We start from the raw sequence: 25,993 nt of genomic DNA on the forward strand, positions 1-25,993 counted from the left end.
GTTAAGGGTCAGACTCTTGATTTCGGCTCAGGTCGTGATCTCAGAGTTGTGAGATAGAGCCCCACATCAGGCTCCATGTTGAGCGAAGAGTCTTAAGACTCCCAGTCTCTCTCTCTCCCCCCTCCCTTTGCCCCTCCCTCCTCTAAAAAATAAGAAGAAAAATTTTTAAAAAGGAAGAAATTGTGACAAAATGTCAATATTTAACCAAGTTGGGTGATAAGAACATAAGTGTTACATTATTTTTACTATTTTCCATATTTGGTATGTTTAAAGTGTGTGTGTATAATTTGTCAAAAAGTTACTTCATCAGTTAGGTTGATGTCAGGGTAGTTCCTTATTCCTCTGTCAAGCTTTTAATTTCAGAACCATGTTTACCAGGCCTACAAAAAGAGTAGGTAAAAATCTAACATTGTAGGTCCCTGACATTCTACACAAAATTGTCTATACATGTGTGTATAAACCCAGGTGTGCCCGGGTAGCTCAGTCAGTTGAGTGGCCAACTCTTGATTTCAGCTCAGGTTATGATCTCAGGGTCATGAGATGGAGCCCCAATCGGGGCTTAGTGCAGAGTCTGCTTGTCCCTCTCTCTGCCCCTCCCTTCCCCCTCCCCCCGGCTCAAGCACGCTCTCTCTAAAATTTAAAAAAAAATCTTTAAAAAGTAAACCCATAGTATCCTGATTCTTACATTAGTTACCTAAATGGTATTCTTATTTTCATCCTTGCTCCCTTAGATTTGTCCTTTCATAATAGTCAAGGTGCTCTTTTAAAGTCCTATCAGGTCATCATCCACTCAGGTCCTTCCAAAGACTCTCTACCCAACTTCAAATTACCACACCCTGTCAGGTTTTCCATCACCAGACCCAGGCAATCTCCCTTACCTCATCTCCTGTATTCTTCTCCTTGCTCACGTCAGCCACACTGACCTCCTTACTACCCTCTTGAATATGCCACTGCGTCCTCTTACCTCCGTCTTCCCATCTGATTTCCTAGTACCCAAGGTTTATGCCTTAACTTCCTTGAAGTCTCTGTTCAAATGTCATCAGAAACTTTTCACAACCGGGGCACCTGGGTGGCACAGTTGTTAAGCGTCTGCATTTGGCTCAGGTCATGATCCCAGGGTCCTGGGATCGAGCCCCACATCGGGGTCTCTGCTCTGCAAGGAGTCTGCTTCTCCCTCTCCCATGCCCCCTGCTTGTGTTCCCTCTCTCAATGTCTTTCTCTCTGTCAAATAAATAAAATCTTAAAAAAAAAGAAAGAAACCTTTCACAACCACCATGTATATAAGAACATTCATCACCTTCTGTGATTTTTTTCTGTTCCCTTTAACTTGCTTTACTTTTACTTCACGGCACTTCTAACCATCTAAATATTATATATATTTAAAAGATTTTATTTATTTATTTGACACAGAGAGAGTACAAGCAGGGGGAACAGCAGAGGGAGAGGGAGAAGCTCCATTATATATTTATTTATTAAAAAATTATCTGTCTTTGCTTTTTCCACTCACCATCCCCAGAATATACATTCAATGACAACTAGAATTTTGTTTTGCTCACAGCTATATCCCCAGGGTCTAGAATACTATCTAGAACATAGCAAAAATTCAAATGTTTCTGCTCTTTTAATAATTAGGTCAGAAAAGCTGATAGGCCAAGTTTTGAAAATTTATAGCAATGTCCACAAGTTAGATAAATGGGTCTACAGTCAACGAAGCAAGTTTAAAAAGAAGAAAGTATACTAACCCACTAATTAGCAAGCCTGTAGTATGCAAGTAGTAAACTGCGAACTATGGCCAAACGTTCAGTAAAATGAAGGTGACATATCGCTCTCTTCAGTTCTAGAACTAAATTTAATAACTAGTTTTGGCTTTTCCCCCTTCTTTCAGAAATATCCTGAAGTTTCTAAAGATTTAAAAGATATGTTTAAACATATACTTATCTATACTGATAATTGTAGAAAGTAATTATTCTGAGGTAATTGAAATTCTGAAAAATGGTTAATTATGTATTTAATGATTAAAAGAGTGGCTATGCATATATTTGCCTTTGTTAAATATTGATTTAAGGATTCCTAATGTGTTTTTACAACATGTAATTTTGTGAGCAAATTTTGTACAGCTAAAAACATTTGGTATCATAATAACCTGATTTCCTTACAAACACAGAGAACAAGTCCACTGGTAAACATTTAAACAACTTAGAGTAAACACATTCTAGACATATCATTTATTATTAAAGGCTCCAGAGTCATAACTGCTTAATTACAATAAATCTGGACTATTCTTGTATTACCTAACTACACTAAGGTATTGATAGTAGTATAACAACTTTATACTTATTTCAACCTCAGAAGGTACCAAAAAGATATATAGAAATATATGTATATTTATATATTATAATATGTAATATTAAAAAAGTACTTAACACCAGATAAATGAAACAGATGAATAATTGTATTCACTGTATTCCAGTCATTTGTTGTTGCATAACAAATTCCTACACAACTTAAGGGCCTAAAATCACCATTTGATTTTGCTAATGATTTTGTAGTCCATAAAGTTAGGACATCCTCAGTTGGGCAATTCTCACTTGGGGTCTCCCGTGTGGCTGAGTCAGGTACCCATTGAGGCTACAGTCATCTGAAAGCTCAACTGCACTAAATGTTCTGAGATAGCCCACTCATGTGGCTGGCACTTAAGGCTGCAAGTTCCTGAAAGCTCAGTTGTGGCTGTAGCTATCTCCCACAAAAGGGTCTCAGGATAGTTGGACATTTCACATGATGGCAAAGCTCCCCTAGAGCAAGCACCCTCAGAGAACCAGTGGAAGCCACCTGACCTAACTTGGCCTCAGAAATCAGGCAGCATCATTTCTGCCTCAGCCTAGATTCAACAGGAAGGGACTCATACTCTACGGTCATAATGTAGAATACCAACTAGGAAGAAATATTTGCAGGTATCTTTAAAAATCTACCACAATTGGTATGCAGAATATTAAAAAAGACATTAGAAGTGCAAGAATATACCATATTCACAGGTAGGAAAACTGGACATTATAAACACGTCAATTTTCTCTATATACATGGATAAATCCAATGCAATTTCCAAATTCCCAACAAGATTGTGTATGGACTTTGACAGGCAAATCCAAATTTCATATGGAAGACTAAAGGGCCAAGTATAGCCAAAACACTCCTGAAAAGGACAAGTAAGATGGAAGCACTGTCCTACCAGATATCAAGCCTTATACAAGGCTATCCTAATTAAGATAGTGCAGAACTTGATGGAGAGATAGACAAACTGACCAGTGGAATAAAAGACCAGAAACAGATGCAGATATATATGGAATTGTGATATGTAAACATCCCTGTAGAAATCAGTTAATAGTGAGAGACAACTGGTTTTCCAAATGGAATAAAGGAAATTTTATTTGTATCTACTTTATATCATCAATTTTGGATGGATTAAAGACTTAAATGTTAAAAGCAAAACATTTTAAAAATTCAATAGAAAATATAAGAAAGTATCTTCTTGATCTTAGGATAGAGAGCATTCCTTGAACAAGACACCCAAAGCATGACCATAAAACAAAAGACTGACAAATTAGACTATGTTTAAATTAAGAACTGCTTTTCAACAAAGATGCTAGAATGAAAGTGAAATGATAGCTCTTATTATATATATCTAATAATGAGAAATCTAGAAAATCTATTGTAACTGTTCATGAAATTGTTCAAAAATGTTTTATGAACTAGCAAAGAACTACCCTAGACAGAAAATTCAGAGCATATATGAATAAAACTAAGCAAATACCTACATCTAAAAACAGTTTTCAATCTGTTTTAATGGCACACATAAATCTTTTGTGCCAGATGGAGATCAATAATGTAAATATATATATATTCTTTAATCAGTAAATAAACACTGACTATAACCATTGTCTCAAGAAAATAAGTGATTTTTACTGACCTACTGAACAGTGAAGATGGTAAGAAATCCTAGTCGTCATAATCTCACTGACATTTAAGTGCTTAATACCATTCAATAAACACTGAATCTTGCTGAACACCAGGTACTGTGGAATATGCAAACAGCTGACACACAATCCCTGATCTTCAGGTCTATAATCTAGTTAGCAAGCAGTAAAATACATATGTAAAGAGGTAAGTCAAATTTCTATCAGACCTCATGTCAATCTGTTTTTTTCCATCTCCAATATCTCTGTAATCTCTCCTAAAGAATCTCTTGCATTCATTTCACTCTGTTCCAATCTATTAACTACACTGCAGCTATAGAAACCTCTGAGATGCAAGAAGACCACAGATACACTCTTTGGAGAAACAAACTGTAGAGACTCAAACACCAGGCACAGGGCTAAAAGATTTATGTGAAAACCTGTACTGAACAATGAAAGCCTAGCAGCTTTCACTTAGCCTGCTTCTGTAACTGAAGAATAAATGTCTACTTGCCCTAGGGGAATGAGGATTCTTCTCTAGAAAACTAAACCAGAACCTCCAGCTACTGATATTTGGAGGTTCCTCCAAGGAAAATGCCACTGTTTGCTGACTCCTGCAATTAAAGATAAAAAAAAAAGCAGAGGAATAAATTATCAAATAATTTAAATTTCCCACCAGGTAGCTCAGTTGGTTAAACATCTGAGTCTTGATCTCCGCTCAGGTCATGATCTCAAGATCCTGGGATCATTGTGGAGCTCTGGACTCAGCGGGGGTCTGCATTCTCTCTTCCTCCCTCTGCCCCTCCCCCTGCTAGTACACACTTGCTAAAATAAATAAGTCTTTAAAAAATAATTAAATTTCCCAGAACTAATAAAGAACGTAAGTTTTTAGATTGAAAGAGTCTAACACAAAGCACATCATGATCAAATTTGAGGACACCAGGGATTAAACAGATTACAAAAGCTCCCAAAGAGGGGGGAAAAACAGATCTCATACAATTGGGAAATCAGGTATCAGCTTTATTAAGAGCAACACTAAACTAGAGAACCTTCAAATTTGAGAGAATTCCAACTAGAATTCTATACCTACTGAAATTAGCAATCACATGTAAGGGGAGAAGAAGGGTATTTTTCAGACTCATAACAACATAAAAATTTATCTCCAAGGTACCCTTATTTAGAGAGCTACTATAAGATGTATTCCAACAAAGCAATGGAGTAAACCAAAAATGACTAAGACATGATATCCAGGAAAACAGGGACCCAACACAGAAGAGCAGCTGAAGGAAGTCCCAGAACAGCAGCTGTGCAACAAACTAAGTCCAGATTGGGACTGGGATCAGGGCTACAGGACGGAGTCTTCAGGATAAGGAATGGAACGTAGTATATTTGAGCATATGAAAATTATTATTGATAGCATTTAGAAAAAAATTAACTACAAATACACAGAGAGCCAGGAAATAAAAAAAAGAGACAACTATTAACTTCATAAAAAGCAAAGACTATACTATCTCACTATTTGACTTAGAAGGAAACAATATCTTTGTAATCAAAATAATGAAATACTTATAATTTAACCAAAAATTACAATATATGTAATTGTGTAAGGAGAAAGGAAGTACAAAAGCAGAATAAAAAGCTAGATCTCACCTATTATGGCAAGAAGAGATAATGCCCGAACCTGATTAATACCAGTCTACACATGATATTAAGGAATAAAGAGCTAAATACCAGGGAAAATGGCCAAAATGATTAAAAGTGGTTTCTTCCAAGTAGGACTTGGAGACGGAGAAGGGTAAAGCCTTCTAACTTTATTTGGCTTTTAACTATGTAAATACATGATTTTTTTAAAATTAATTTAAAATAATATTTATTAAAAAAACAATAGTTGCAAAAAATATTTGCAACATTATGTTACTGTAACAGTATTATAGACAGAAGAACAATATCTTAAAATTATTCAAAACTCTTGCAAAAGACAACAGAATATATGCAGGGGACCTGAACAGGAAATTTACAAAAGAAATATTACTATCCAAGGCACATATGAAAAAAACTTTTACCATTCAAAGCAATAAAAAGAAACACTCCAGATTAAAACAACAAAGCAACAGTATTTTAACTACTAATCAGCAAAATTTTAAGAAATGGGTAATACTAATGGTGGTAAGGTTTTTGGAAAATGCGATGATTTTGAGTATAAGTTGATACATTGTTTCTGGAGGAAATTTTGGTAATATGAATCAGAATCTTAAAAATATGTATGACATTTGATTCAGTAAATCCTGCTAAAAATGCACCCTTAAAGAAATAGTTACAAATATGCATAAAAGGATCCAACCACAAGGGTAGTTATTTTAGCAAAATTTTCTTAAGACTGTCTTTTCCATATTGATTTACTAGAAACAACGTAATAGCCTTACCTGAACTGTACGTCCTGCATTGATATGTTCTTCATGCAACTTATCCCAGATTCTGCATCTTTGGTACTATACAAAAGAGAGGAAAGATACAGTTTTTTTTTTAATTACTAAACTTATTACTTCTAGTTACCACAAAAATCCCCACTCACCTAACCAAACTTAAACATACCAGCTAAAGTTATTGACTTAATAGTGGCAATTAACTGTCCAATGACAAAACAAGTAGGAAATCTTCAAAAACATTCTGGCAAATGGTAAAGGAAATAAATTTATTTTGCTGAAAAAAGACAGTGTACTCTGTCTTGCAAATTCTTTGGAGATGAAAAAAATAATGAGAATGTAAAAGAATGAAAAATAAGATTAAGAGTGCTCATGAGATATTATTTATGAAGAATTTTAGAAGTTTGTCAATGTATTAAAAATAAAATCTGACTTTGAGAAAAAGTAACATTAATACTGCAGATTAGAAAGTACACAAAAATGAAAATGAACATTTAATATACATGCTTCAGTTTTTACCAAGGCAATGTTTAGCTTTCAGAGTTTCAACCACGAAACTTTATGAGCATGATAATGGGAAAATTCTTCATTTGACAGGAACCATAGCAAAATGTGGTAACATTATGGCACAATACTTGTATAAACATCAACACCAAACTATTCTTGGTTGAAATAAAAAATCCAAATAATTAATGTTAGGAGATAACTGTATCACTGGTATAGTATACATTGAAAGAAAAAAAAAAATCAACCTAGAAATACTGTGAAAGGACAGAAACATGAAAATGCCCCATGTAAGGGCACCTGGGTGGCTCAGTCAGTTAAGCATCCAACTCTTGATTTCAGCTCAGGTCATGACCTCAGGTCATGAGATCGAGTCCCCTGATGGGCTCCTCAGAATCTGCTTGAGATTTTCTCTCTCTCTCCCTCTCCCGCTAGTTCCTTCTCTCTCTCTCTCTCAATAGATACATCTTAAAAAAAAAAAAAAAAAGAAGTCCTTCAGGCTGATGGAAAAATGATACCAGAGAGAAACCTGGCTCTACACAAAGGAATGAAGAGCACTGAAAATGGTACATATAAAACGTTTTATGGGGGACGCCTGGGTGGCTCAGTTGGTTAAGCATGGGGACTCTTGATTTTGGCTCAGGTCATGATCTCAGGGTCATGGGATCGAGCCCCACCTCAGGCTCCACACTGAGTGCACAGTCTGCTTAAGACTTTCTCCCTCTCCCTCTGCCCCGACTCTCCCTCTCTCTCTCAAATAAATAAAATCTTTAAAAAAAAAATTTTTTTTTTTAAAAATCTCTTTGAAAGAAAACTCTGTTTAAAACAAAAATAACAACAATGTATTATTGGGTAATAACATACACAGAAGCAAACTATATGACATTAATACTATAAAGACCTTGGAAGAGGAATTGGAAGTATATTATTATATAAGGTTCTTATACATGAAGTGATCAAAGTGAGTGTTTTATATATATATTTATATATACATAAAATTTGTTTTATATATATATAAAACAATTCAATGAGACTGATTAGGTTTGATTTTGTACCATATACTTTGTGCTTCATACCTAACCTGGACAGTCCATGCCACTCATTTTCACAATTATATGTCACTATTATTCTCTGAATATTACTTAATTTATTTCCTTAACTGGACTGTATACTTCTTAAGGATCAGAAACCTTATTTTTTATGAACTTCTCAGTGCTAACAACAAAAGAAACAGCAAACACCAACACTTAGGAAAAGCTGACATACATTTATTTCTTGTAATTAATGACTTCCCTTCTCATTAAGCCTGGAAGATTGAACACAAGCATTTATCTCTGCTCTTTTCTAAAACCCAACTATGTATGTGTATGGTGGGGTGGAAGGATTGGTTGAAAGTTTATGAAGGAAGAGGTAGTCTACCAATGCTCTCTGCAGGCCCAAGCAACTACACTGCCCCTATCACCACAGAAGACCACATTCCAGAAGAGTATCTTGTGGTTCCCCATTAAAACAGATCCTTCACCTGCTCACCCCTCCAGGTAACAAGACTCCACCTACTTCCTGCTACACACACAAATACTTTCCAATTAGCACTCTTAAATATCAACAGCTAGCCAAGCAATGCCCATAATACTGCAGGCTGACACAAAGAAGAAAGGAGGGAGGTGGGGGGAGAGAAAGCAAAAAATAAATTTAAAAGGGAAGAAAGAATAAAGAAACTCAGGGAAAACAAAGAAGCAGATAAAAACTTAAAAAATAATAATAAAACCACCAGAGAGATGCTATGATACTGCATCCATGAAACAAGAACAGGAAGATTCTCTTTAAAAGAGAAAAAAGAGAAGTGACAGAAAAAAAGAACATAGCAAAAATATGATTCTCGTTATTTCATCTTAGCTAGAATGTGGATGTAATAGCTGAGGCTGGAGCTGCTATTTTACATGCAAGATAGAAACAAGCTGAGGATCAGAGAGCAGGATAAAAAGAGCCCGGGTCTTTACTGACTGCTGAGCTGCCACTGCAGCCTGGAGTGTCTCTGTAACTATGAGCAGTTAAAAATAAAGCAAAAACAAAAAAGGTCTATCTGATTTAATACACTATTTCGGGGTTTTCTGCCACTTGTACTTTAACCATATACTAGCACAGTACATGCTACACAGTAAGTTTTCTCCTAACCTTACAATATGAAACAAAGAAAATCATGTTCCAAGCATATGATCTTGTTTCTGTTAACTATGTTTAAGCCTATCTTACGTTAGCCAAGAAAGCTGAATGCTAACACTTCAAATTTCAGCACTGCATTCTAATCTATCATGTGTAATAAAATGTAATACTGAAGGACCTATGGAATACAGTCCCAGGTGTCCACAGCACACTACTCTCATTGTTTAAGGATGTTGGGGAATCACTCCACCAAGGCTTACCTTCAATTTCCCTTCAGTGTGACTTTCTTCTTTTAAATTCATATTGGATGACTGATGGCTAACATAATAAGTATTTTATCTTTCTACACCCTTCCCCCAGGAAGAATATGCCTTTTTTAAAGTGAGGCACTGTCAAACACCTGGAGTCCAAACCTAGTTCTTAACTCTTTTGTCCACAGTGAACACGGCAGTTTTTAAATGTTTCTACCTAAAAAGTCACTTTCATGGTAAAACTAGAAATCCTAGAGACAGTATAATGATCAAGAATACAGAATAAAACACAGATCAGCATGAGTTTGCTTAGCTTCAGACATCACCTATATTGTAAATTGTAATTATTCTGATATTGTCTAAAAATTTCACATTAAGTAAAAATTTCACAAAATGCTAAAGGAAAAATGTTATGGCAGAGAAAGATCAATATAACTCTGGAATAATTTTCTTATAAAGTTTGGCACAACTAACCAACTCAATAATAAATCCTTTCCTATCCCCACCTTCCTTGTTCCCAGGGTTCTGGCTTTTCCATTGATAACTGATGGGTGGTACATGTGGCTAGGATCTGAGGGTATGACTGCAGGCACTTTATATAGAGTAAGTACAAGAAATGGGAAATCTAAGACATGCCAAACCTCAAAGGTAATATTGGGCAATAAAGGAAAGAAATTATCTTAATAGGCCATAGTCCACCTATGTCTAGCTTTCAGAATCAATTCAACTGCCAAATTCTAGTCATCTTTGTAACTGAGGGCTTTGATATAAGCTCAGGACTTTAAAACACACCTTACCAACCGGCCACCCAGATATGATCAACCAAAGTAAACAACTCGATTTCTATATTGTTATAGTGCTAAAAGAACGAGCCCTCCTCATTAATCAAAGCATGGAGCCCTGTAATTTGTTTCTACTCATGACAAGAATAACCAGTTTACCAGACAACTCTCCCACCCTAAAAAGTCACAGTACTTATTGTCTACGAATAAAGAAAAACTTAAGAGATGACAAAATAGCAATCTTGAATTCCAGATAGCTTCATACTTGCATTGAAATTTTCATCTTAATATTCCTGGTACTTATTTTCTATACTTTTTGGAAAGACTTAAATACTAGGAAAACAGATGGTATCTTTGGGGCGGAAAAAAGCTGACACTCTTAGTTGTATAAGGTACTCAGGTGAGGGTGACAAATACTGTTTATACTGAAAGGCTTAATGACCACTTCCACCCCACCCCCCCCACCGCAAAAAATTAATGGAGGGCCGGCCACACAGCTTGAAATTTATACTGGGGAGGTCTTTTTGAAGGAGCAAATCCTACTGACCTACAGCAAATAAAATGATATAATCTGCCAAGTCAATGCTCAGTATTCAGTAAACCCGACGTTCCCATGAATGCCACAGCTATGCCACCAGATGCTGGCCAGTCCAGATTCTATGCAACCTTTACCATGATCCATGAGACTAGTTCTTCTCTCTACTTATTTCCTAAACTGACCTCTAGGTGGTATTTCTCAATTTGGGGCTTTCCTCAAAGGGAAGAAGTCAGTTTGGGAAATTCCCTCATATCACACAATGATTTACCTCTTGACTCTATGTGCACCTGAAGAGGATAGGAGTTACTTATAGACACCAAAGTTCAAAAAACTTCCCATGGGGTGAAGGAAATTAAGGCAGGCCCATTAGCCAAGTTCACTGCCTTCACATTATGGTGCACTATCAAACAATTTGCATTTTAATTATTAACCGCCTAATATGTCAATATGTACAACTTAAAAGGTATAGTTTCTATTCTTATATCCCTCCCTAAAAAAAGAATAATATGAGGTATATTTGTAAAACAAAAACCCAGATGAAAAAATGAATGTTACTAAATCAATAGGAGATGGATGTTTTACCAAAGCCTCTTATCTAATATTCTAAATTTAGTTGAAATGCACAAATATAAGTCAGAATTCGCAACTGTTTCTTGTGGTAGGAAATGAAAAAAACCCACCTTCTCAATATTTATCTGGTGCTTTCTTAGCCTCTCCAGGTCTGTTGGGATTACTATCTTAATGAATTTCTGGATAGCTGGTTCAAGACGGCGTAATTTCACTTTTTCTTCATCTTCAGACATCCTAAAAAAATATTGTGTGACTTCTACTTGCAGCAACTGTCTTCTCCACTCACATAGAAAAATCTAAAAGGGAAATATTTAAGAATGTTTTTAATCAGTTTCTATTATTTTTAAAAGCCAACAATGAGGTAATTTTATAATTTATTCTAAATATATATTTCAACTTAATTCTGAACTTGACTTAAACCTTTTATTTTGAAACCTTTTTCTTTCTACAGATGTATATGCACTTTAAAATGTTTAGAAAATACAAAAAAGAGGATAAAACAGAATCAATCATCTCTCTTTTCATGTCTTTCCAGGTTCTTTTCCAAATAAGAACATATACACTTAAATACCTTTTTTTATTTTTAAACTATGAGTTTACTGTCCAAGTTTTCATTTCCCAATGTATCCTGGACAATGACTAACCTTTTTTAAAAAGATGTCAAATGGCAAAATCAAAAGAAAAAATTTCCTAACATTTCTGCTTGTATCAAACTCCCATTTCTGACCTAATTTATGTAATTATATACTTCAAATATATTATAACATCATATGCAACTCTTCTCACTGATGTCCTTTAAACTGTCTCTTCCCTTTCTTAGAGAGTGATTAGTGTTGTCTGCAACCAATACAAATAACCAGTGACAGAGCTGGAATAAGAATCCAGGATTCCTGAGAGTACAATCAAATGCTTTTTCTTTTTTTTTTTTTAAGATTTTATTTATTTATTTGACAGAGAGAGACACAGTGAGAGAGGGAACACAAGCAGGGGGAGTGGGAGAGGGAGAAGCAGGCTTCCCACGGAGCAGGGAGCCCAATGCAGGGCTCAATCCCAGGATCCTGGGATCATGACCTGAGTCGAAGGCAGACACTTAATGACTGAACTACCCAAGCGCCCCTCAAATGCTTTTTCTAATTCACCAGGAGTTTCCTACCAGTGTTCCAAAATGTCCAAGAGTATGCTTTTGGGGCCAGGGTACGTGAGGGTAGAGGACAGCAAGTGAGCAGGCTCCAGGACCCCATGCCTGCTTCAGTTGGAGAAAATTTACTTATATCTACTTCATAAATTTGTGCACGTTAGATTTTACATCAATAAAGGGCTCCACTGTTAAATCACCGTTGTGCAACTTTGCTTTCATGCCATCTCATTAGCCCACAACCTCTGCCGTATTAAAAAAAAAAAAAATTGACTATGTTAATCCCAATGGGTTATGGGGTCTTAAACCAGGGTCCATACAGACAGACGTTCGCAAATACACTTTATGGAGTCCCTGAATCTTTATGAATAATTGTGAATGTATTTTTGAGTTATTTCAGAGGACAGAGTCCATTGCTTTTATGATATTAAAAAAAAAGACATCACTGCAGAAGCATTAAGAACTATAAATCTAAATAATGTTGTTTCTCTTTCTTTCACAGTTGAAAATCTTGAAGTGTTGGTTATATGACTATCTCATCAACTTAGTAACTTGGTTTTTATGTTTAAGCTTGAAAGCAAAAAATGGAAATCTCCACACACCAAAAATAAGAGTTCAACAGGTACAGTAGTGAATGGGAATTGGAGATACCTAGAGAAGTTCATTGCTGAGAGTCCACAGACCCAACACAACAGGAAAATTCATAGCTAAGGGACTAAAGATAATAATCTAAAAAGAATAATTAATAATTAGTTAAAAATACTAAAAGATATAAAGGAAGGAATAGAATCCTTTTAAAAATTAGGTAATACTATGAAATAGTAGTAGGCTAATCTGAAAAACCAAGTACAAATTGAGAAATAAAAACCTCAAAAATGGGCTAAACAATAAACTATGTAGCAGAAGGGAGAATTATTGATTGGAAAATTATCAGTCAGAACACAGAGGAATAAAGAGATGAAAACATAAAAGATAAAATGAGAAGCTCAATAACAAATAGGAGTCCCATAAGGGAAGAAGAAAGAAAGTGGTGAAAAGGCATTATTCAAAGAGAACATGCTGAGAATTAAGATGCAAGACCTCAAATTGAAAATGCACATAAGCCCCAAGTGGCATAAATTAAAAAAAAGATTTACCAACACATGGTAGGGAAATTGCAGAACGTGAAGGGCAAACAAAAAAATCTCAGAAAAAGCAAACCAGAGATAAAGATAAACTAAAGCAACAAAAGCAGCAAACTTTTCATCAAAGCAAGATATCAAAAGACAGGAATATCCTCAAGGTGCTGAGAGAGTTGGTATATACCCAGGTAAATTATTATTCAGAAGTGAAGGCAAAATAATCATTTTCAGACATAACAGTTTATAAGCAAGCCCCCTCATTAAAAGAACAACTAAAAGGCACACTTTAACAATAAAATAAACCCAAAGGAGATGAATGCCAAGGAGCTATGAATATAATAAAGTATGCTATTACTGGGTGGATAAATGAATGAATGAATGAATGAATGAAAGGATTTATTTTGAATACTCTGATCAAATATAATACAAATCTTTCCACGTAAATTACTATTTTTCTACATCTTTTATAGCAGCATAGTGTTACATTACATAGATGCTCCATAATTTAATCAATCATCTATTGTTGGCTATTTAGGTTGTGCACAATTTTCCACTATTATATACTGCACTACAGTGTAATTACCCTTCTTACACATAAATCCATACTACCATCTGTTTCTTCAAAATAAGTAATTAGAAATCAAATAGGCACACACATTTTTTTAAGGCTTTGATACCAAATGTCCCAAAAGGTTGTGCCTGTTTACATACCCACTAGCAACATATCAAAATATCCAATTACCCATATTCCCACTAATACATGGTACTATCATCCTCCTTAGACCTTCAAAAATGGTGTCTAATTATTGTTTTATTTTGCATTCCTTAAATTACTGGTGGCATTGATTCATTAGCCATTTGCAATTCTTCTTATGAACTGCCTGCTAGTGCTATGTATCTATTTTACTACAGGGGTATCTTTTCCTTATTATATTTAACATATATATATATAAAAGACTCATAAATTATTGTCTCAGAATGTTCCCAGTTTATCATATTGCTTGCATTTTTTTCTACCATGCAAGTTATATCCCATAGGAAGATTATCTTTTTATCTACCACCATTCCTTTTTTTTTTTTTTTAAACCATACCTGGTTCTCAGTAGATGCTGATGGAACTAAAATATTTCTTCACACATCCCTTCATCATTTCTAATCCCATCATTCCAAACAATGCAATATGCACAGCACCTTACAAGTGTCTTAATTGGCCGCCTTTAGATTCTTTCCCATCTCCAATTTTTCCTCACAGATTACCACCAATTAATATACCGAAAACACCATTTGCAACATGCCACTCCTCTGAACAAAAACTTTATTATTTGAATAAGAAAATACAGTGTTCGTAAATAGATCCATATAATCTAAGTATTATCTCCCAATCTCTACTTTTGGCTTTGCAATGTTGTGCTGTCTAGATGCCCTTTTATATCCCATCTGCCTCTAAAATTTATGTATCATTTGATATACAACTCTAATGATTCTGTCTTCTCCTCCACTAATCAGTTTATAGTATACGTAACAAAAAAAATTATTAGATATTTGACTTGTTTGCACTGTTCCCCTATGCTATGATGATAGATTTTTTCAGTTCCAAAAGTGGTATTTCCAGGTTAGAGTTATGCATGATTCTGTCCCTCAGCTTTTTGTGTCCAAGGAAAACCTACTGCCTCATAAGAATCATTTATCAGGGAAGACATTCTGCCCCAAGAACCTCCCAAGAGACTTTTCCAACTCTTGGTCTCCTCCTGGCCAGTATTTTTTTCTTCTCTCCACCATTTCCATTTTTATAAAATTATAATAAAATGCCTACATACACTAACATGAGAACATAACATTCAAATAATTGCATAAATCATGATGTTACAGAAAGTTGTCCAGCAGTAGCTCCAATTATAAAATAGCTCAAATAAGGTTTGTAAGTTGTTAAAGGAAGGTATGTAATCCAACATACAAAACGTGGTGTTAAAATATATTGAAAAACAAGTAATTGTATTTCAGCATTTCTTGATTTTTCAGTCAAAAACCTGGAACATATTTCTGATATGACAAAAATAAAAAATACATTTACTTTAACATCACAACTGTGTCAAAGAGGCCTATGAAAAACACAAGACAAAACACAAAAAAATGCCTAATTTCCCAAACTTCTGTAGAGTTGATTTCCTTGTAACATTTTTTTTTTTTAAGCGTAATGGAATATTTGGGGTGATAGAATAGTTCTGTGTCGGGCGCCTGGGTGGCTCAGTCGTTAAGCATCTGCCTTCAGCTCAGGTCATGATCCCAGGGTCCTGGGAGTGAGTCCCACATCGGGCTCCCTGCTCAGTGGGAGGCCTGCTTCTCCCTCCCCCACTCCCCCTGCTTGTGTTCCCTCTCTCACTGTCTCTCTCTCTCTCTTTTGAAAAATAAATAAAATCTTTAAAAAAAAACAGTTCTGTGTCATGACAGTGGTGGTAGATACACAATTATATGCATTTGTCAAAACTAACAGAACTGTACATTACAAAGAATGAATTTTTGAAGACTAAAAAACAAAAACAAAATGTGGAGGAACACAAAATGGAACACGAACTAATAAAAACGAATGAATAGCATAACCACACTGAAAGTAGGGGAAGAAAATAATTAAAATAGGTAACTCTGGAAAACACTATTTTAACTGGATACCACAAGGCTAAAGACAAAAAGAACTACACACACTGTTTTCTAATTAGCAAATTTGTTTTTTATAGGAGTATGAGTTAGAAATCCTGAAAATCCTTTATGTGTATATGAGAATTGAGCAAATAAGAAAATATTTTGTAGAACATGAAAGCCAGATTTCTGTCAACGGAAGAAGTAACAAATAAGGGGCATGACTAGAATGAACCCTGTGGTGTTGGTTTACAAATGGAACTCTCAGAATGAATTTTTTTTTAAATATATACACACAGATATATGAGTACATATACACAGATAAATACAAAAACAAATCTTTGTGTATGCATGGGTGTGTGTGTGTGTGTGTATCCATGGACTATGTGGATATATATGTACATAGCTAAGAAATATATTTTCAAATAAACATAATGAATATAAATAAAATATAAGTATTTAATATTTTATAAGTACATAAATAAATATATAATAAATATAATATAAAATGTTTTATTTATTGGGATGCCTGGGTGGCTCAGTCGGTAAGCATCTGCCTTCGGCTCAGGTCATGATTCCAGGGTCCTGGGATAGAGTCCCACATCGGGCTCCCTGCTCAGTGGGGAGTCTGCTTCTCCCTCTCTGCCTGCTGCTCCCTCTGCTTTGTGCTCTCTCTAATAAATAAAATCTTTTAAAAAAAAGATTTTTAAAAATGTTTTATTTATTTGTAAAGGACAACTATTTATTAAAAAATATAAATATATATTTATATATATTCCCGTCTTCTGCCAGGAACCACAAACATGAGCACACCTAGTGCCCTGATCTTGGTGTTTAAGTACCACTCTCCAGAAAAGGAAACCATGGGCCCTTGGAGAAGTGGTTGATTCCAGGGCTGGGGCAGGGAAAACACAAGGTAAGCCTGGAATATCTTATGGTGCCAGAAAATAAGGAAGTTCTCAAAAAGTGATGGAAGCCTGTCAAAAGGAAGCAACCTGAAAAAATTCCCAAGGGACAAGGCTGGAACAAAAACACTGAGATAATATAAATAACAAAAATGACCAATAGTAAAATAAATGAGTCCATACTGATACAAAAAAATAACTGAATAAATAAATAGGAAGGGGCAGCTCTTCCTTAAAGAAGTCCAATTAATAAAAGAAGGAAATGAGGGAAACAGAAAACCACCATTGGAACATCAAAGTAATAATCACTGAAGGCAAGATCCACCAATGGATGGTAAAATCAGCAAGTGAAGGTTTGAGCAGAAACAAGATATTTTTACAGTTTAGAAACTCTCCCAAGATATCTGATTCATTTCAAGGGAAAAGTAGTAAATTTAGAGAATCCTAGCAGACACCATCCTTAACCAAGTGATCAACAGTAGTATCAAAAGCAGTGTGTCATAACATGAACCCCTCATATGATGAACTGAGAAGGGTACCTCCACTTCTGTGGTATCAACAAAAATGCGTAACCTTAATCTAATCTTAAGAAAACATCAGATAAAACCTAACTGAATGAAGGACACTCTACAAAATAATTGACCAGGATTCTTCACAAGTGTCAAGATGAGGAAAGACAAGACAAGACTAAGGAGCCATGCCAATTAAATGCAATGTGGGATCTTATATTGGATCCTGGAACAGAAGAAAAGGACATTAGTATAAAAAATTATGAAATCTGAAAAAAGGTGGTAGTTTGGTTAATCGAATTGTACCAATGATACTTTCTCATTTTTGATAATTGTACTATATAGTTCTCTAAGGCATTAACATTAAAGGAAACTGTAGAGAACTCTCTTACTTTTGCAACTTCTCTGTACTTGTAAAATTATTTCAAAATAAAAAGGCTTTCTAAAAACGTCTGAACTGATGTTTCACAGAAGACAGCTCAAACATTTTGAAGAATTGCACTAACACTTGCGGACGCCGGGGTGCCAGGTGCTCTACAAAGTACTCTTTAGTGCTTACAACTATCAGCTGAGTACCATTAATACTCCTGTTTCCCGTGAGGAAAAAGTACCGGGGGGTTCACTACATAGATTATTTGGAAGTGAAAAGCCCCATTTCCCAGAAAAAGTCCAAACTGCCAGCAACCTTCCGCCCTCCTCCCAAAAGCGATGAACACCGTCCATCAGCCTAGAGATCCCACGTCCTCCCAGTGGTGGCCCCGAATGTCCTCAGGCACGTCTCCCCGTGCTTCTGACTAGGGGACCGGGCACTGACTTTGGAAAGAAAAGTCCCGGCCCTTGATCCTCGCATATGGTCTCTTCTCTAAGCCCTCTGATTCTGAATTTATCGAGGCGGGAGTCAGATGCGGGAGACCACCTCCCGGTCTGGCTGACGGGAGGCTCCGACCTCTGGCTCCCGGTCCTCCCCTCACTGCCCCCGAGGCTCGCGTCACCCCTCGCAGTGTCGCCCACGGCGCCCCTGGGCCACAAGCACCAGACGCCCCCACCAGAGAACGGATGCACGGGCGGTCTCGGGCCACGCAGCCGGGCGACCCTGACGACCTAGGGCCCACACTGCGTCACGGGCAGGGCAGGGGCAGGAAACTTTCCCACCCCGCGACCCCAGGAGGCCGCCGCGCTCGCCCTGTCGGCGGCCTCCCAACACCCGCTTCGACAAGGGCTTCCAAAAACGAAACCGCCACTTCTTGGAGCCGGGAGGAGCCCTCAAAGCGCTCGCATTCCGGACCCGATGCCAGGCTTCCCACCGGGAGCCTCTCCCGCGCGCGGACTCAGCGCCCATGCCACAAAGCCCGTCAGGGCCTGACGCCCCCGAGGCCGCCTCCCGCAAACCCCTTACCTCCCGCCGGGGCGCTCGAGGCCGCTTGCTGTGCATGGCGCAGGCGCGGGCGCGACGGGGCGGGGCGTCGTGAGGGGCTGGCCGGGCTGGATCACGCCCCCTCCCGGCCCTTTTGGGCCCTACGGGATGTGGCACCCACGCTGTGACGGCTTCCCGCCGGGGGAACGAGGTAAGAAATTGGTCTTAGTTTGTGTTGTAAGGTTGCAACACTGGAGCCAGGAGGAGAGAGACCCACAATCACCTTCTAGGTTTTTGTGTTGTGTTTTCAGTACGACTTAATTCACACATGCATAGCTTTCTACATTTTGCAAAGTTTTTCTGTCCATTTTCCTGTTTTAACAGGAATTTTATTGGCGGGCTGGCCATGTGTTCTAAGGTTTTTACATATGTAGAAACTGAAGCTCCGAAAGGTTGTGCCTTCTCCCATTCGTCCCCCAAAACCCAATGAGGTGAACAGGACACAAGTCTTAACAACCGTAACAGGCGCGGAAATTGAAACTCAGACAAGTTATGATTTCCCGCCCCGCCAAAGCTGGGGGAGTCCTTCATGCCACTGTCCTTATCCCAATTTTATTGATAACGACGCTGAGGTTAAACAAAGAGTTTTAAGTGACTCACTCCAGTTCAGCCAGTTAGTAACAGAGTTGGAACTCCACTGGGTTTCCTAATTTCCTTCTCAAGCTCTTCCAGTGACCAGCGGCTGCCAATGACCAAGCAGATGGCTGGCTTTGAAGCCCGGTCCGGGTCACATGGCCTGACTTCCAGACCCACCCTTTCTTATGTGCTTGTGAATGTTCAGATGACTTGTTTAGAATGTATCTCCTGACAGTATTATCCTCAGAAATCAAAAGAATGTTCAAGCCACAGCTCAGGAAATTCAGGTCTTAAGGTCTCCAGTGGAGTTGGAGTAGAGGTAGAAATTGTAGACTAAAGAAGATTAGGGGCCTGTGAGAAAGTCTTGAAAAGCAATTTCTAAAGTAAAGCAAAAATACCTAAGCAATTTGGAGATTCTTTGTGGGTGTAATGAATGCTGATGTTTGTTTTACTCTAGGAATGAAAGGCTTGTAAATTTTTAATTTTAAGAAGAAATATGAAAGTATTAAGCCATGCCATGGGAAAATGTTTTTCATGCAAAGGTCAGTTAAGCAAGATCTTTTTGAAATGAAGGTCATTCAAAATAAGTTCTGAAAACCTGCCTCAACTATAGTCAGGAGACACATCTCAAGGACTCTAAATTTGAACCTAGCCTTCTCGGCTATTATCTGTATGTTTGCTATCATTTAGGTGTGTCAAGTTAGCAGGGTAAAGCTTTTTAATCTAACAGTTTGTTCGCTTGATTTATAATCTCTAAATATTTAAACATACAGTGTGTGTGGAACTCTTTGTTTTCATGCCTGGGGGCTCTGAGGTTGTCAGGGCAGGCCTGCTGCTACCAGCCAACATTTTCCCCAGGTCCTAACTGAAACAGGAAGGCAAACTAAATAAAACAGTAAATACATATATTTGAAAGAAAAAGGGAAAAAAATATTTTCACATATTAAGATTGCTTACCTGGAAGACCCAAAGGAAAGAATTAAAATTGAAGCGAAGTTCAATAAGGTAGCTAGAGAAATAGCTTTCCTAAATTGCCAATTTTACAATGTAGTGGGAGAAAAGACCACATTCAAAAATAGGAGAATCAAGTTTCTGTTTATAAGGAATTACAGGACCTTTCTGAAGAATTAAGAGTAATAGCTAAATGGGGTGAGGGTAGAGGGAAGAATTATAAAGGGTCATGAGGAAACTTTGAGGGTGATATGTTCATTATCTTTATTGGGGTACTAGTTGCATGGGTTTATACATATCAAAACTTACCAAATTGTACACTTTATTTTTTAATGCATTTTTTTTAAAGACTTACTTATTTATCTGAGACAGAGAGAGAGAGAAAGCACGCACAAGTAGGGGAGGAGCAGAGGGAGAGAATCTCAAGCAGATTCCCCGCGGAGCATGGGGCTTGATCCCACAACCCTGAGATCAAGACCTGAGCCAAAACCAAGAGCCAGACTCTTAAACAACTGAGCCACCCAGGCGCCCCCCAAATTGTACACTTTATTTTTTTTTTAAGATTTTATTTATTTATTTGACAGAGAGAGAGAGACTGCGAGAGAGGGAACACAAGCAGGAAGAGCGGGAGAGGGAGAAGCAGGCTTCCCGCTGAGCAGGGGCCCGATGTGGGCCTTGATCCCAGGGGACCTGAGCTGAAGGCAGATGCTTAACAACTAAGCCACCCAGGTGCCCCCCAAATTGTACACTTTAAATATGTGTATATGTGTTTACTGAATGTCAGTCATACCTGAATAAATCTATTTCTTGAGAAAAGGTATATATTACTATTTGCTTAGCACCTAGCACAGTGTTTGGAACATGAAAACATTGAAAAGACTAAGAAAATAATATATATTCACTGTATGAATTAAGAAATACTTTTTTTAGTATCACAGAGCAAGTATATGGAGAACCTGAGAGTCAAATTCAGATTTGGCACAATAATAGAGATAGAATCTGAGGTTATCTTCCCAGCCCAATCCTTTTCTGGGAACTGCCTCTCCCAGCCCAATCTGCAGGCTGTCAGTTATGAGCCTCTGGCAGCCATTTTGTACAAGTGCGAATGCATGCCCATGACCACAGTGAATTGGTCCAGGAACAGACACCTGACTTGAACTGGAATAAGATACCTTTCCCAGGAATTTGGGATTCCGGCCTCAGGCTGAACTGGTTTCTTGAAAGGAGAAGATGCTCACGGCAAGAGCTCTTAGTGGCCCTGTTTTTCACTCCATAGACTGGTAAATCAGAAGAAGCCATGCTGCTCTTAGATCCTATTTGTAATTGTGAAGAGATGAGAATAGTAGGTATGTCCTATTTCATGGTTTTAAAAAAGTATTTTTGTTTTTTGGGGGGGTATTTTTTACTACAGGTCATGTTCAAAAAACATTTTTTTTTAAAGATTTTATTTGAGAGAGAGAAAGTGAACATGAGTAGGGGGAAGGGCAGACGGAGAGGGAGAGGCAAACTCCCCACTGAGCAGGGAGCGAGCCTGAAGGCTCACCAGGATCATGACCTGAGCTGAAAGCAGATGCTTAACCTACTGAGCCACCCTCAAAAAACATTCAAAAGCCACTATCCTCACTAGGTTCTTTCTTGATCCATGAATTATTAAAACATCTACTGCAGTTCTGAATGCATTCTATTTCTTTGTGCATTCTATCTTCCCAACCATCTTGGGAACCGAGATGAAAAAAGGTTAAAAATAAAGTAATAATAGTAATACCTTTGGGATTGCATTAACTGGGAGAGGGCATAAAGGAGCTTTCTAGGGTGCTGGAAATGTTTTATATATTGACATGGTGTGATTACATACGTGAAAATTCATCAAGCTGTACACCTAAGGTCTATGTACATTATGTAAGTTATCCCACAATAAGAAAGGAAAATAAAGAGCTAGCAATTCTTGATTTAAAACAAACAAAACCTCTTAGTAAATAAGGAAATAGATACTGCCTTAATATTATTTCTATTACCTCTCTCTGAGGTAGTGGCGAATTAGCAATAGTAATTCCTACCCTAGTTAAGGCCCTCCATCTCTTTGAAAATAAAATAAAAAGACATGGAAGAGAGAGGGGAGGGAGGGGAAAATGTTTAGATGCACAAAAAAGAAACAGAGTTTGGAGCACATTCAAAGTCCTGGCTCCAGTTGACTTTAGTACTTAAACCTTTCTACTTTCTGCTTTACTATCCCCTACCACCATCACCCGCACATGTACATATGCGCACGCACACACCACATCCACCGAACAGTTTGTTCATGTATATTAGTTATAGAGACCTCGTATCAAACCAAAAGGAGTAAACTCTGGGCATACAGTAACTCTGGAATTCTCCACTCATCAACCATTCCCCACATAGGAATTTAATCATCATTTCACATGTAGAGTATCTTAAATGCCCAGACATCTGCCTAAAAACCCCCCTACCCACCCCACTTTTTGTTCTTTTAATTACCTTAATTATTCTCAAAACTTGGTGTGCCCAAGAATTATTGCATAAGGTAGTATTTATAAAGCCATGCTTGATGGAGCTTATGGGCAATTTAAACAATTTTCAAGGGTAATTTTAACTCTAATTTTTGCTTTATTCACCTAATTCCTCATAGCCACACCTCTCACTGTCCAACTCACCCTCCAAAGATGCAAATTTCTATTTGTAATGACAATGGTGATATCAATAGAGATGTTAAAGGATTTAAGTTCCCTGGTTAGCTTTCTATAAAAGACCAACCCTAAAGGCCCTCTTTGGCAACCCTGTTGGGACCCTCTCACTCTTGACAGCTTTTACTGTATCCTCACTTAATAAACTTCTATTGCTTTACTCACAAAACAAAACAAAACAAACCCAGTAAACATACTTAGCATTAGAATCATACTAAATGTTATTTAAACTTCGGCAATTTGCAAGGTACCTTGAATTTTATAGTGCCTTAGTTACTATTATCAGGAATGTCAGTTAAAAATCACATGATAGATAGAGTGCCTGGGTGGCTCAGTCAGTTAAGCATCTGACTTGTGATTTCAGCTCAGGTCATGATCTCAGGGTGGTGAGATTGAGCCCCGCATCGGGTCCCCAGTGTGGAGCCTGCTTAAGATTCTCTCTCCCTGTCATTCATAAATAAATAAATTAAACAAACAAACAAACAAACTGGGTGTGGAGCCTGCTTAAGATAAATAAATAAATAAAACATGATATGATATGATAGATATACAGAAAGCAAATTGATAGATATTCTGCATGGGTGCAACCTTGCTTTCTATCTCCCATTACTCCCCTTCACACATCCTGTGCTCTAATCAAATTAAACTCCTTGTTACTCCTTGTTATTCTTCACCCCAGTCCTTCCCCCTCTCCTACACCAATTGCTCCTCTCTCTTTGCACATCCAAATCCTACTCATCTTTCCATGTTCACCCCAAATGTGACCCCTCCCCATATTTCTAGAATTTTTCAATTTAATGCCTGACTTCTCCAAATATCTACCTTATAATCTGATCTTTTTTTTTTTGACACATCACTATCTACATTTTACTATAGTAATACCATCTTCAATGCTTTTCAACCTTTTCCTTGTCGTGGCACAAATAGAAAATGATGATATTTATAAAGCAAAACTAAAATAGTTGCTCTTAGCTTCTGCCACTTGGCCCAGTTGCACTGGGCACTGGGGAAGTTAATGCTTCCACATGCCTTTGAACACATTCAAGCACAGGGGTTGAGACGTTGTCTTGTACCGTCCCACGTTAGAATATAAGCTTCCTGGTTCCACATTTGAGTGAAATCCTTTGGTATTTGTCTTTCTCGGTTTGACTTATTTCACTTACCACAATACCCTCCAGGTCTAAAACAAATGAATAAACAACAGACCTATACAAACAGAGAACAAACTGACATTTGCCAGAGGGAAGGGGAGGGTGGAGGAATGGGCAAAATGGGTGAAGGGGAGTGGGAGATACAGCTTTCAGTTATGGACTGAGTAAGTCACTGGGATAAAAAGCACAGCACAGGGAATAGAGTCAATTATATTGTAGCAGTGTTCTATGGTGATAGATGGTAGCTACACTGTGGTGAGCAGAACATGATGTATAGAGATGTGGAATCACTCACTGTTGTACACCTCAAACTAATGTAACATTGTGTGTCAACCATACTAAATTTTTTTTCTTAAAGAATATAAGCTCCCTGAAGGCAGGATCCATGTTTGCTTACCTGTGTATCTACCCATAGATTCTAGTTCAATGCCTTGTACCTTAATTAGTGAATAATTGAATAAATGACAATACTATTTTTTTAAGTTTGCTTTTACAGACTTCTGAGGGCTTCTAGTTTCAGCTCCAACATGTAAAGAACTTGAAAGTCATCACTCCCATCCTTACAACAAGAACAAAGCTGAACAAACTTAAGCATCAATGACTTTTCTTGGACTTATCAGGGAATTGAGGTTGCAGGCAAACTGCCCTCCAAAATCTGGAGAGACCAGTAAATACAAAGAATCACAGCCAACATCAGCTTACCTGAAACAGAAGCCTCTGGAACATCTGAAGCTGGTAGGAACGTCTAAATGGTAACTGACAAATTGTTCGTAGTGAAGTGTGGACTTGTGTGACAGTGAGAAACTCCTGGGGGCTGCAGTCTTTGGGGGGACCCCACATTTCCATGGATTTGTACCTCCAGGAACCTCACCAGGTTCTGAAGCCAAAACTCCTCATGTTTCTGGCAGAGGAGGGGAAAATAAACCATTTTGAAACACACCCAGGACCTTCTCCATAACAAAGGCCTACTTTACAAAGGAAAAGATTTAGCCAGAGACTTATGGGGGGGTGGGCGGAGATGAGAAGTTACCTAACTCTCCCCTCTTAACCTTCCTGTCTCTCTTAAGGTGGGGTAGGGGAAAGGTTGAGAAACCCTTGTGAAAGTCATAGCCCAAGGACAGGGGCCCACCAAAAGACAAAAACTTAATCATAGGATTATAGGATGTTCCTTTCCCCCTACACCTTACCACCACACTACCCCTCCAATATAATCATAGTGGATTACAGTTTAAAGAGCTGCAAGGTGCAATCTCCATATAAGAAGTTTTAAGGAAAAATTTTAAAACAAAAATACCAGAAGAAATTGAAGCCTCTGATACCTACTGGTACAGCAGACATTAAACATAGCTTAGTCCTAGGAGATTAACACAAAACTTCACAGTAAAAGCCAATTCACCTCAGTTCCTACTACCTGATACATCATATCTGGCTTTCATCAAAAAATTGCAAGGGCTATTAATAGGCAAGGGAGAAACATAGTCTAAAGAGACAAAGCAAGGATTAGAACCAGACTCATATGACATAGATTCTGTAAATGATCAGATAGGGAATTTAAAATAAGTATGATTAATATGGCAAGGGGCTTAATGGAAGAAGCTGACAACATGCAAGAACAGATGGGTAATGTAACCAGAGACATGGAAACTAAGAAAGAATCAAAAGAAAATGCCAGGAATAAAAAACACTGTAATGAAGATGATGAATGCCTTTGATG

The 25,993-nt window shown here is 37.5% G+C and overlaps 1 protein-coding gene and 1 long non-coding RNA gene across 7 annotated transcripts in view; one reads left to right on the forward strand and one right to left on the reverse strand.

Moving 5' to 3' along the window:
• Positions 1-18,912, reverse strand: part of STX17 (syntaxin 17) — a 71,202-nt gene extending 52,290 nt beyond the window's left edge. For all 5 annotated transcript variants that reach the window (XM_027615345.2, XM_027615343.2, XM_027615346.2 and 2 more), the window contains exons 1-3: positions 18,882-18,912; positions 11,292-11,477; positions 6,374-6,439 (exon numbers count right to left, since the gene is read on the reverse strand). In XM_027615345.2, the coding sequence (XP_027471146.1) occupies positions 6,374-6,439; positions 11,292-11,414 (189 nt within the window). In that variant the 5' untranslated portion in view covers positions 11,415-11,477; positions 18,882-18,912. The remainder of the gene's footprint in view (positions 1-6,373; positions 6,440-11,291; positions 11,478-18,881) is intronic.
• Positions 18,913-18,922: 10 nt separating this feature from the next.
• LOC113934407 overlaps positions 18,923-25,993 on the forward strand; it is a 37,336-nt gene continuing 30,265 nt past the window's right edge. For both annotated transcript variants that reach the window (XR_003523666.1, XR_003523667.1), the window contains exons 1-2: positions 18,923-19,050; positions 24,763-25,014. This is a non-coding gene — a long non-coding RNA (uncharacterized LOC113934407). The remainder of the gene's footprint in view (positions 19,051-24,762; positions 25,015-25,993) is intronic.

Source organism: Zalophus californianus, chromosome 13, assembly GCF_009762305.2.
Source record: "Zalophus californianus isolate mZalCal1 chromosome 13, mZalCal1.pri.v2, whole genome shotgun sequence".
NCBI classification, from domain to species: Eukaryota; Metazoa; Chordata; class Mammalia; order Carnivora; family Otariidae; genus Zalophus; species Zalophus californianus.